Source organism: Mustelus asterias, chromosome 11 (assembly GCF_964213995.1).
Source record: "Mustelus asterias chromosome 11, sMusAst1.hap1.1, whole genome shotgun sequence".
NCBI classification, from domain to species: domain Eukaryota; kingdom Metazoa; phylum Chordata; class Chondrichthyes; order Carcharhiniformes; family Triakidae; genus Mustelus; species Mustelus asterias.
This window is the reverse complement of record NC_135811.1, coordinates 83,980,584-83,993,461: the sequence shown is the minus strand read 5'-3', so window position 1 is coordinate 83,993,461 and position 12,878 is coordinate 83,980,584. Positions and strand designations below refer to the sequence as shown.

General features: G+C 44.0%; 1 protein-coding gene across 1 annotated transcript in view; it reads left to right on the top strand.

The window, feature by feature from the left end:
• The window catches only part of hrob (homologous recombination factor with OB-fold), a 51,314-nt gene that overhangs the window by 21,937 nt on the left and 16,499 nt on the right, over window positions 1-12,878 (top strand). The window contains exon 5 of the mRNA XM_078224457.1: window positions 3,125-3,265. Coding sequence (XP_078080583.1) covers window positions 3,125-3,265 — 141 coding nt within the window. The remainder of the gene's footprint in view (window positions 1-3,124; window positions 3,266-12,878) is intronic.

Here is a 12,878-nt window from a genome sequence, read left to right as displayed (position 1 = left end):
TCTGTTTACCTTATGATGGACTCCAAATCTCTTGGTATTAAATGCCTATAGAAGATTTCTGGATTTCCTTTGTTAATTGTCAGTCTCTTTTCATACTCCCTCTTTGTTTCCCTTATTTGCTTTCTTTCTCAATTCCCCTCCTTTCTATGGTCAGCCTGGTTCTCCATTGTATTATTTGCCTGACAACTAACATAAGCACGCTTTTTTCTTCTCAATTTTTGTCATTTTGGCAAACCTGGAAATGTTTTCTCTACCTTTCCACTTCATGGGAATATACCCTGACTATGCCTGAACTACCCATTGAAAGGTAGCCTGTTTTCCGCTACAGTTTTGCCTGCCAACTTTTGGTTCCAGTATCTGGGTCAGATGCATTCTTAACCCATTGAATTTGGCTTTCCTCCAGTTTGTTATTATAGGACATCTTACTCTATAATTTTCTTTGTCCTTTTCCACAGCCAACTTAAATCTTGTACCACAATGATCATTGTCCTTCCCCTAAATGATCCCCCTACTGAGTTTTGATACTTGTCCTATCTCATTTTTAAGAGCCAAGTCGATCAATGCCTATTTCTCATTGGACTGGAAGCACACTGCTGTAGAAAATTATTCTGAATGCACACTAGGAAAACTCGTCCCTATCTTCCCTTTATATATATATTTCCAATATATATTCAAGTAATTAAACTCTCCCATTATAACTACTCTATAATTCTTGTTCCTCACTTTAAAAAGTCCTTGCGAACTTGTTCCTCAACATCTTTTCCACTAGTTGGTGGTCTGTAGACTATACAAGTAATATAATTCCATATTTTTGTTCCGTGAGTCTAGCCAAATAGATTCTGTCTCTGATGCCTCTGGGATATACTTGCTTGCTCTCGCTCTCTCTGTTGCATTGCAATGTTCACCTTAATCAATAGTGTGACGACCCCCCCCCCCCCCCCCCCCCCCCCTGCGTTCCTTCTCCTTTTTCCTCAACACCATGTATCTTGGAATATTTAATGCCTGGCACTGCCGTCTGTCAGCCAGGTCTCCCTTATTGCCACAATGTTATATTTCCATGTGATTATATCTGCTCCTGCAATTTTGTTTACCACGCTCCATAAATCCATGATAGCCCCAATTTAGACTTTATTGCTTTTCCCCCATTCTGGACTCGCCTAATAGAACTTAACTAGTTATTATAACTTAACTATTTCCGACTCTAATGCTATCTGTTTTGAGTGTTTTGTGCACTTTGGTATTCCTGGCTAGTATTATCGTCTAGTTTCCACACCGTCAGTGTTAAACCTTCCACAGGTAGCACTGGAGAATTGCCCCATAGGGAAAATGGTCACGGCTCTGAGAGGACCCATTAAGGTCCCATCATCCTAGAGATGGTCTCTATCCCGTGAATCTAAAGCCTTTCCACCATCTTTCCAGCTATGCATTCATCTTCTTTAACCTCTTTATGTGGTGACGTGAGTAATATGGAGATGACTATTGAAGTCCTTTGCTTGCTATTTGCCAGCATAGCCTCCTAAATTCCGACTTCAGTACTGCATCCCTCTTTCTACCTATATTTTTGGCACTGGTGTGGACCACAACTGCTGACTGTTCACCTTGCCTCCTTTTTTAATTGAAATTTTTAATTGCCCAGTTCCTCTGACTAACTCCACTTTACAGAAAGGGAAGCAAAGCAATAATACTCACGGACCAATCATCTCTGGATAGGGTAGAGGTGGAGAGATTCTTTCCACTTAGAAAGGAAGCTAGAACTAGAGGGCACAGCCTCAAAATAAAGGGGGGTCAGTTTAGGACAGAGTTGAGGAGGAACTTCTTCTCTCAGAGGGTGGTGAATGTCTGGAATTCTCTGCCCACTGAAGTGGTGGAGGCTACCTCGTTGAATATGTTTAAATCACGGATAGATGGATTCCTGATCGGTAAGGGAATTAGGGGTTATAGGGATCAGGCAGGTAAGTGGAACTGATCCACTTCAGGTCAGCCATGATCTTATTGAATGGCGGGGCAGGCTCGAGGGGCTAGATGGCCTACTCCTGCTCCTATTTCTTATGTTCTTATCTCTCAGCCTTCCTGTAACAGTTTGATTTTTTTCTCTCATTTTCACATTCTAGCATGCCTCGGTCTGCTCCAGCTCCCAAACTGTGTCCTCGGATACGATCAAACAATGATCATGCAACCAAGGTCGAGTTTTGTGTGTCTTATCACGTGACCCCTCTCTCTCTCTCTCTCTCGCTTCCACCCCCCCCTCCCCCCCCAACATCCTTTACAGCAATAGACCATGTGAGTTAAATGTTGAAGATCATAGTTTCTTAATTTTGAAATCTTCTCTTGCAAAAGGTACTTCTGGTATAAGTAGGCTACAGTGCATCAAGGATTGGGTAACTGACCAATGTGGGACTGACTTTAACACTTTAGGTAATCAGCAATGATTCTTTCATTGAGTGGCTTCATATTGCTTTTGCATTGAGCAAACACCCATATTGGTGCTGGCAGAAAGTGCACTTTACAGCGCAAATGGTAGATTGATCCTATCTGTGAAACAATAAATGTAAAACTCTTGAGGCTGCAGATTGCACAGGAGGGAGATGAGTGGTGCCAAGCTGTATTTTTGCTTCACTGACAGTAGCCTTGAATGAAAGTTAGACAGGAGTAGGTGATGAATTAATCGTGAGCATTTGACCTTCGTAATCCCTGAAAATTGTTTACCAGGAAAAGTGTGAATGCTTTACTGCAAATCATACTCACTATTTTGATTTTGCTTTTAAAGCTGCATCCATTACGTTGTGTGACTGCTACTGATATTTCTGTATTGGTTGCGAAATTGCATTTTTATTCTTGATTTATTTTCATTCATCCTTCTTTCTCTTAACTATATTCTTCCCTTGAGGTGAACGTATATTCTACAAGTTCAGTGTGTGAATTTTTGCTGTAATATTAAAGATTGATGAGCTGGCAAGGGAGTTCAAAGAAAGCACTGAGTAGGACTACTGGAAGCACAAACAGGGATTAGAATTTGGTTCAGATTTTTCTGTGCTCTCATCTAATTTATTGAATGTGAAAATTGCTACTTTGTATTTGGCAATGTTGTTTCACCTGAGCATAATTCTTTTATTTTTGCATTAAGGAGGTTCCTAGTTCTCAACAGTCTGTTGAAGATGACTTTGGGAAAGGCTCATGGGCTGCCATGAAAGCAGAGCTAAGACTGGATGAGGAAGATGCTAACTGTTTCCTTCGAAGCTATAGCATTGTCATGGTTCTTCGAAAGGTATGGTTTACAATAACAGTTGCAGTCTTGACATTCTATCTAGCCTTTCACTTTTTGTTTCACAGCTTATTCTCCTTGGTATTCTTGTTGTTAGGGTACAGTAATACAGTGAGCTATGTTCCCAATCTGGTAATCAAGAGGGCTGAACGAAGAATCCTGAGATGAGAGTTCAAATCCACTATGGAAGTTCATAAATTTGAATTCAATTTATTAAGTCGATCTGGAATAAAAACCTAACAGCTGTAATGGTTCGCAAATGTCCTTGCGAGAAGGAATCTTGTCTGTCTTTACCCAGTCTTGTCCATATGTGACTCCAGACCAAATCTCACCTGTCTTTACCCAAATTTTGTCTGTATGTGACTCCAGACCAACAGCAATGTAGTTGCCTTCTAATTGCCCTTTGAAGTGGCCAAGCAAGCCATTCGGTTTTATCAAACTGCTGCCTAAAAATTTAGAATGTTAGAGACCTATAGCACAAGTGGAGGCCATTAGCCCATTTTTCCTGCATCCCTCTGAAGAGTAGAAATTCATAGAAATCATAGAAACCCTACAGCGCAGAAGGAGGCCATTCGGCCCATCGAGTCTGCACCGACCACAATCCCACCCAGGCCCTACCCCCACATATTTACCCGCTAATCCCTCTAACCTACGCATCTCAGGACTCTAAGGGGCAATTTTTTTTAACCTGGCCAATCAACCTAACCCGCACATCTTTGGACTGTGGGAGGAAACCGGAGCACCCGGAGGAAACCCACGCAAACACGAGGAGAATGTGCAAACTCCACACAGACAGTGACCCGAGCCAGGAATCGAACCCAGGACCCTGGAGCTGTGAAGCAGCAGTGCTAACCACTGTGCTACCGTGCCCAAGAGTAGTCATGTTTAGATGCACATTTCTGCTTTTTATTTGTCAACAGTTGAAGGCACTTGATATCCCAAAGGTTATAAGCCACTACGGAATTCTGGCAATAATAGTGAAAACCTGTGCTCCGTAACCAGCTACACACCGAGCCAAGTTGTTCCAGTGCAGCTACAACACTGGCATCAATGTGGCAATGTGAAAAATTGTCCAGGCATGCCCTGTCCACAAAAACAAGACAGATTACCATCACATCAGTCTACCCTCAATCATCAGCAAAATGATGGAAGGGGCCATTGATGCTGCTACCAGATGCCACATATTGACCAATTGCTCTCTGATGTTCAGTTTGGGCTCCGCCAGGGCCACTCAGCTCCTGACCTCATTGTAGCCTTGGTCCAAACGTGGAACTCAGAGGTGAGAGTGACTGTCCTTGACGTCAGCACTGAAGTCAGTGGCAGTTGGTTGGCGTGGGAAAACTCACCACCAGCTGGAGTCATAACTGGTACAAAAGGAAATGGTTGTTGGAGGTAAATCTTCTCAGTCCTGGGACATCACTGCAGGAATTCCTTAGGATAGAGTGTTGTGCCCAACCACCTTCAGTTGGTACATCAATGACCTTCCCTCAAGATCTTCAACAAGAGAGGATCTGGGATTGTCATTGCACAAACCCCCACTATTAACATCCCAGGATTACAGTTGCCAAAGCTGAACTGGACCAGCCATTTAAGTACTGTGGCTACAAGAACAGGTCAGAAGCTAGGTATGATGCAGTGAGTAACTCGTCTTCTGACCCCCCCCCCAAAGTCTGTCCAAAATCTATAAGGGTCAAGTCAGGAATGTATGAAACACAATCCACTTGCAGCTCCAGCAACTTGACTCCCTCCAGGATAAAACAACCTGCTTGACTGGCACCCCATCCACCATCTTAAACATTCATTCCCTCCATCACCAATGAACCCAGTCAGTTCGTCATCCTCGTGTACCTCTCCGTATCTTTTTAAAGGAATTTGCTTCAAACATCTTTTCAGGTAAAGCATTCCAGATTGTGAAGTTCTGGAAAAAAATTCTCCTCATCTCTCCTCTAGATCTTTTCAAATGGTTTTGAATCTATGACCACCGAGTTATTGATCCACTCCCCAATTTTCCCTATTTACTTTGTCAAAATTCTTCATCTTAAACTTAATGTTTTCGATTGCAAAGAGAACAGTTCTAACTTTCCCAACCTTTCCTCATCACTGAAGTCCCTCATTCTTGGTAACATCTTGTTTCTAATACCTTTGCATTTTTCCTGAAGTTGATGCCCAGAATTGAATATATTGCTCCATTTGAGCTTAACCAATAGGTTATATCATTCTATCTTGATCTCCTTGTTTTTAATATTCAGTGAGGATAAGAATAGGGAGTTGGTTCAAATGAATGCCTGGCTAAAGGACTGGTCCAGGAGGGAGGGCTTTATTTTCATAGACCAATGGGAGGTTTTCAGGAGAGGATGGCACCTGTACAAGAGGGAGGGGTCACAACTAAGTTGGAAGGGCACAAATATCCTGGCTGGGAGCTTTGCTAATGCAGTTCGGGGGGGTTTAAACTAGTGTGGCAGGGGGGTGGGGATCAAACTATTAGGTCTATAAGTGTGGTGGCTGGGGACGAGCTTGGGGCTGGGACAAGGCTGGCAAAGAAGAAGAGCACTCTGGGGGAGGACGACCTCACTGAGCCTGGGGGTCTGGAGTGCTTATACTTCAATGCAAGGAGCGTAGCAGGTAAAACAGACGAACTTGGGGCCTTAATGCGCACGAGGAATTTGGATGTGGTTGCGGTGACGGAGACTTGGTTGAAAGAGGGACAGGACTGGCAGCTGAATATTCCAGGGTACAAGTGTTTTAGGCGAGACAGAGGAGGGGCCAAAAGAGGTGGGGGAGTAGCGGTATTGGTTGGAGAGCATATTACAGCGGTGCAGAGGGAGGACAATTCGGAGGAGTCGTGTAGCGAGTCACTCTGGGTGGAGCTTAGAAACAGGAAAGGCGCAGTCACTATGTTGGGGGTGTACTACAGGCCCCCCAACAGCCCAAGGGAAGTGGAAGAATGGATATGTCAGGAGATACTGGATAGGTGCAGGAAATATAGGGTTGTTGTAGTGGGAGACTTCAATTTCCCTGGTATAGACTGGAAATCGCTGAGGGCAGGGACTCTGGATGGTGAGGCATTTGTAAAATGTGTACAGGAGGGTTCGTTGGAACAATATGTGGACAGCCCAACTAGAGAGGGGGCTATACTGGACCTGGTGCTGGGGAATGAACCCGGTCAGGTCTTCAAAGTTTTGGTCGGGGAACATGTGGCAAATAGTGACCACAATTCTGTTAGCTTTAGGATAGTGATGGAAAAGGATGAGTGGTGTCCCAAGGGTAAGGTGTTGGATTGGGGGAAGGCTAACTTTATTGGGATCAGGCAGAAATTGGCAGCTCTTGATTGGGAGAGGCTGTTTGAGGGTAAATCCACATCTGGTATGTGGCAGTCTTTTAAGGAATGGTTGTTAGGGCTACAGGACAAGCATGTGCCTGTAAAAAAGAAGGATAGGAAGGGTAGGATTAGAGAACCGTGGATAACCAGGGAAATTGAGGGACTGGTCAAAAGGAAAAGAGAGGCGTATGTTAGGTCCAAGCAGCTAAAAACGGAGGGAGCTCTGGAAGAGTATAATGAAAGTAGGAAAATACTCAAACGGGGAATTAGAAGAGCAAAAAGGGGTCACGAAATGTTCTTGGCAGACAGGATTAAGGAGAATCCCAAGGCATTTTATTCATACGTTAGGAACAAAAGGGTTGTAAGGGAAAAAATCGGACCTCTCAGGGACAAAAGTGGGGACTTATGCTTGGAGCCCAAAGAGGTAGGGGAGATCCTAAATGAATACTTTGCGTCGGTATTCACTAAGGAGAGGGATGTGTTGACTGGGAGTGTCTCGGAGGGGAGTGTTGAACCGTTGGAGAAAATCTCCATTACAAAGGAGGAAGTGTTAGGTTTGTTAGAGAATATAAAGACTGACAAATCCCCAGGGCCTGATGGAATCTATCCAAGGCTGCTCAGGGAGACGAGAGGTGAAATAGTTGGGCCTCTGACGCAAATCTTTGTCTCGTCACTGGACACAGGTGAGGTCCCAGAGGATTGGAGGATAGCCAATGTGGTCCCGTTATTTAAGAAGGGTAGGAAGGATAACCCGGGTAATTATAGGCCGGTGAGCTTGACGTCCGTGGTGGGGAAGTTGTTGGAGAAGATTCTTAAAGATAGGATGTATGCGCATTTAGAAAGGAATAAACTCATTAACGATAGTCAACATGGTTTTGTGAGAGGGAGGTCATGCCTCACGAACCTGGTGGTGTTTTTTGAAGAAGTGACCAAAATGGTTGACGAAGGAAGGGCCGTGGATGTTGTCTATATGGACTTTAGTAAAGCGTTTGACAAAGTCCCTCATGGTAGGCTAGTGAAAAAGGTTGGATCCCATGGGATAAAGGGGGAGGTGGCTAGATGGGTGGAGAACTGGCTTGGTCATAGAAGACAGAGGGTGGTAGTGGAAGGGTCTTTTTCCGGCTGGAGGCCTGTGACTAGTGGTGTACCGCAGGGCTCTGTATTGGGACCTCTGCTGTTTGTGATTTATATAAATGATCTGGAAGAAGGAGTAACTGGGGTGATCAGTAAGTTTGCGGACGACACAAAACTGGCAGGACTTGCAGATAGTGAGGAACATTGTCAGAGGCTACAGAAAGATATAGATAGGCTGGAAATTTGGGCAAGGAAATGGCAGATGGAGTTCAATCCTGATAAATGCGAAGTGATGCATTTTGGTGGGAATAATGTAGGGAGGAGCTACACGATAAATGGAAGAACCATAAAGGGTGTAGAGACGCAGAGGGACCTGGGTGTGCAAGTCCACAGATCTTTGAAGGTGACGTCACAGGTGGAGAAGGTGGTGAAGAAGGCATATGGCATGCTTGCCTTTATAGGACGGGGCATAGAGTATAAAAGTTGGGGTCTGATGTTGCAGATGTATAGAACGTTGGTTCGGCCGCATTTGGAATACTGCGTCCAGTTCTGGTCGCCACACTACCAGAAGGACGTGGAGGCTTTGGAGAGAGTACAGAGGAGGTTTACCAGGATGTTGCCTGGTATGGAGGGGCTTGGTTATGAGGAGAGATTGGGGAAACTGGGGTTGTTCTCCTTGGAAAGACGGAGGATGAGGGGAGACTTAATAGAGGTGTATAAAATTATGAAAGGCATAGATAGGGTGAACGGTGGGAAGCTTTTCCCCGGGTCGGTGGTGACGTTCACGAGGGGTCATAGGTTCAAGGTGAAGGGGGGGAGGTTTAACACAGATATCAGAAGGACATATTTCACACAGAGGGTCGTGGTGGCCTGGAATGTGTTGCCGGGCAAGGTGGTGGAGGCGGACACACTGGGAACGTTTAAGACTTATCTAGACAGCTATATGAACGGAGTGGGAATGGAGGGATACAAAAGAGTGATCTAGTTTGGACCAGGGAGCGGCGCGGGCTAATTGTTCCTGGTTTCTCGTTTCAAGGCTTCATTCTACGATCATCTTGCTGGTGCCAGTACAGAGTGAGACTGCGGATAGTTGGGAACCTGTCTCGGGGGCAGGGGATTCATATGGTGTTCGTGGAAGTGGAAATGACTAGGGTTGGGAAGCATTTTCCGATCGGGGCCATTGTGATCTCCTGGACTCGTTTCGATCGCCTCAGGGGGTCGGAGAGGAATTTCCCAGATTTTTTTTCCCCATATTGGCCCTGGGGTTTTTCACTCTGGGTTTTCGCCTCTCCCTGGAGATCACATGGTCTGGAATGGGGGGGTGGGGGTAAGTTAATAGGTTGTAATGAACAAAGCATCGTAGCTGTGAGGGACAGCTCGGTGGATAGGATATTGGTATGTAGATAGGCTGGAAAATTGGGTGGGGATCCTGGATTCAGGATTCAATCCTGGACCGGGGAGCGGCGCGGGCTTGGAGGGCCGAAGGGCCTGTTCCTGTGCTGTATTGTTCTTTGTTCTTTGTTCTTTGTTCTATTTCTCTAATTTATAACCCCAAATATTCCATTGCTCTTTTCGCCACTTTTTTAAGGGTTTGCAAACACAAACATCAAGGTGTCTGCTCACTTACACTTTTCAAACTGATACCATTTATAGTGTACTGTCTTTCCAAGTACTCATCAGCTCAAAGTCCATCACCTCACACACACACTGAACTCAATCTGCCATGTTTCCGAACATTTCACCCTCCTGTCATGTTCCTGAAGCCTATAACTATCCTCGCCCTTGCCAAGTCTCATTTCATTGGCAGCATTTGTAATGCTGTTTCCTATACCTAACTCGAGATTTTTAAATAAAATTTGAAGCGCACAAGCACCACAATTGACCCTTGGGAAACACCACTGAGAAACATCCATCCATCCATCTCCCTTTGCTTCTGTTACTGAGCCAATTTTGTATGCGTATCACCAGTTCCCCTAATGACATGGGCTTCCATCTTATTAAGCCTCCTCTATAGCACTTTGTCAAATGCTTTCGAAAAGTGTAAAATATCTGAACTACCTTGATCAACCTTCTGTTACCTCAATTCATCAAATTAATCAGACATGTTTACCTTATCGAAATCCACCTGGCTCTCCTAGGTCAGCAGACAAGATACCGAAAGGACTACAGATAATCCACATCATCTCCTAGGTTGACGCATGCATCTCCAAATAAAAGTCTATTTTTATCCCGATATGGGGTAAGAACTTAGCATTGTGAGGCTGACTGACCTTTTGTTTCTTGGTTTATCACTCTTTCTTGAACAGTGGTAACACGTTAGCAACCTCCAGTCCTCTGGTACAATTCCTGCAGTAAACAAGGATTGAGAGAGTGTGACCCATGCTTGTCTTATTTCTAGCTTTTTGCTGCTTTCAGCAATCTAGGGTGCATCCTATTTGGACCAGGTGGCTTATCCATTTTCAATATTTATTTTAGTCCATCTCTATCTATTATTGACTTCTCATTGTTTTTAGTGTAACCTTCACATCAACTGCTTCCTTTGTGAAAACAAATGCAAAGTACTCCTGTCTTAGCAAACCACTTACATTTTTATGTTTTAGAAAATGTTTTTGCTTTTAATGTTATGTTGCTTGCTAATTTTTCCTTTGAACCCTGTTTTTGTCTCAAATATTAATTTATTTTCCAGTTTCTTCCTCATACTTTGCATAATCTTCCTGGATGTTAACTAAATCTTCCTTCTGACATTTGTCATGAATCTCCTTTTCCTGTTGCACATGTCCTAACTTGCAGCAGATCCAGTTCTCCTAAGACCCCTGTGCCTGCTGACCTACATTGACACCTTTTGAGTTGGTTTTAAAATTCACATCCTTGTTTTCAAATCGCTCCATGACTTCATACCTATCTGTGGTAGTCCCACAAGCCTCCCAAGATTTCTGCAGTCCTCTAATTCTGGTCCCTTGGGTACTCCCAATTTTTGCTCCACCACTGATGGCTGTGCCTTCTGTTGCCTCTGCCCCAAGTTCTTGAATACACTCCCTACACTTCTCCTCCTCTCTACCCTGCTTTCCTCCTTTAAGACACTCTTTAAACTTACCTCTTTGCCCAATCTTTTGGTGATCTAATCTAATATCACTTTACATGGCTCAATTTCATACTTTATTTTAAAATGCTCCCGTGAAGAGCCTTGGGATGTTTCATTGTGTTATGGAGCTGTTTTTTATTTTTGCTTTGTCATCCAGCGTACATTACAAAGGGATTTTGCCTAGCTTGTACCTGAACTATCTCTTATTTGAGTGCTCTCCATTACTGTGATACAGCTTTGCCCTGCTATTACTTTTTCCAATCTATCTGATCTAGTTCTCTTCTTAAATCACTGAAATTAGCTGTACCCCAGTTGAGAAATTTTACCTTTGATATTTTCTGGTCTCTGCATAATTGCTTCAAACTGAGTACACCGTGGTCATCGTTAGCTAGATGATGGCCTCCTTTAACAAACTCCATTTGCTGTACTCCATTTCTCAGAACCAAATCCAAAAGTGTTTCCTTCCATGTTGGACTGGAGACATGTTGTTTAAACAAGTTTCTCTGTGGACTTGACAGAAATCTGATTGGCAAATGGACCTCCCAGCATCAGGCGCTGGACCTGGCCTCTCAATCAAGATACTTGACCCTCAAGTCCTCTTCACTAATATCTGGGAGTTTGTACCAAAATCAGTTCCTCAAACTAATCATGCAGCAGCCTGACAGTCATATTTGTACAATTGTACCTTTCAGCTAATGTTCTCGGCTTTACCATCATCCCCACGTATGATCTGACTCACCAGGAGGACAGCGAGGTGGTGGCACTGTGATTAGAATTGGGAAGAAACTTCCTTGGGAGTTCTCAGCTTGGCTCAGGAAATCTTGAAGTCTTGTAGAATTGAGGAAACCATCTGAGGTTGCCACAGCTGATGAATTTTGCTTTTAAGCATCACTTGGAAGAGCCTCCTATTGGTTACTACCTGCTTCCAGTTCTTGAATAATGTTAAGCACCTTGTGAAAGTAGCAAGAGAACAGCATGTACTTTTGTTGCGTGTACTTTCGTGTTCATCACGAAGCGTGGCTTGATGGCGGCACTACTGATTGGGCAGGCTGAGTACTAAAGGACATAACTGCCAGATCAGCTTACAGCAGAGTATGAAAGTGCCAGCAAGGAAGAAAAACCTACTTGACCTCGTTCTCACCAATCTACCTGTCCCAGTGTAGTTGTCTATGACAATATTGGTTGCAATGACCACTGCACAAATTGCAGTAGAGTAGAAGGTGAGAAACTGACGATTCTGCACCACCTGCCTTTCCATCACCCACATATCAAGAATGCGATGGAGCACTCTTTACTTGCCTGGATGAGTGCAGTTCCACAGTATCATTCAGAATAAAGCACACTTGATCAGTACCCTATTCAGAACCATAAACATTTACTACTGATTCCACTGCCACATTGAACTTGCTGTGCGTCCCATCTAAAAGATGCATCGCAGCAGCTCACCAAATCATCTTTGACAGCACCTCGCAAACCCATAACCTCTACCACCTGGAAGGACAAGAGCGCAGACACATAGAAACATCACCACCAAGTTCTCCAAGTCTCTCTCTCAGACTTGGAAAATATATGCTGTGTCAAAACCCTGGAGCTCCCAATCTTAACAGTACTGTATTTGTGCTATTATAATGGCATGGGATGGATCGTTGCACTGTCGATTGTGATGCTTCTTAGCCCAATTTATTTTTCCTAAGTTCTAGTTAGCAACCTTGCTGTCATCTGCCAACAAACATTCACTGTACTTGCACCTTGCATCATTTTAGAAAAAAAATCAGTATCCAAGGAAGCCCAGCATTTCCCAATAGGATGTGATTATTAGACCCATTGCTCCCTGCTGGAGCTGGTATAATTTAGTTGTTACACAGCTCCTTGGAACATATTCTCCCCTCCCTTCCAAAATACATTGATTATTATTGGAATTTAGCTTCTCTGGCGCTGACTGCTGTCCTGTATTTCGTCCAAGTGCCTATTCTTGTGAGCCCGGAGTTTTGGCAAGTTCCAATTGCAGCACCCCTACTGCCACCCTGTGGAACTTGTACATAGTGAGGATCTAATCTGGTGTCTTTCAGTCAGTGCTACAGACTTGCACATGCTCTTTACCAATTGAACCAATGAGGAAGGTTGGACTTCTGAACAATTTT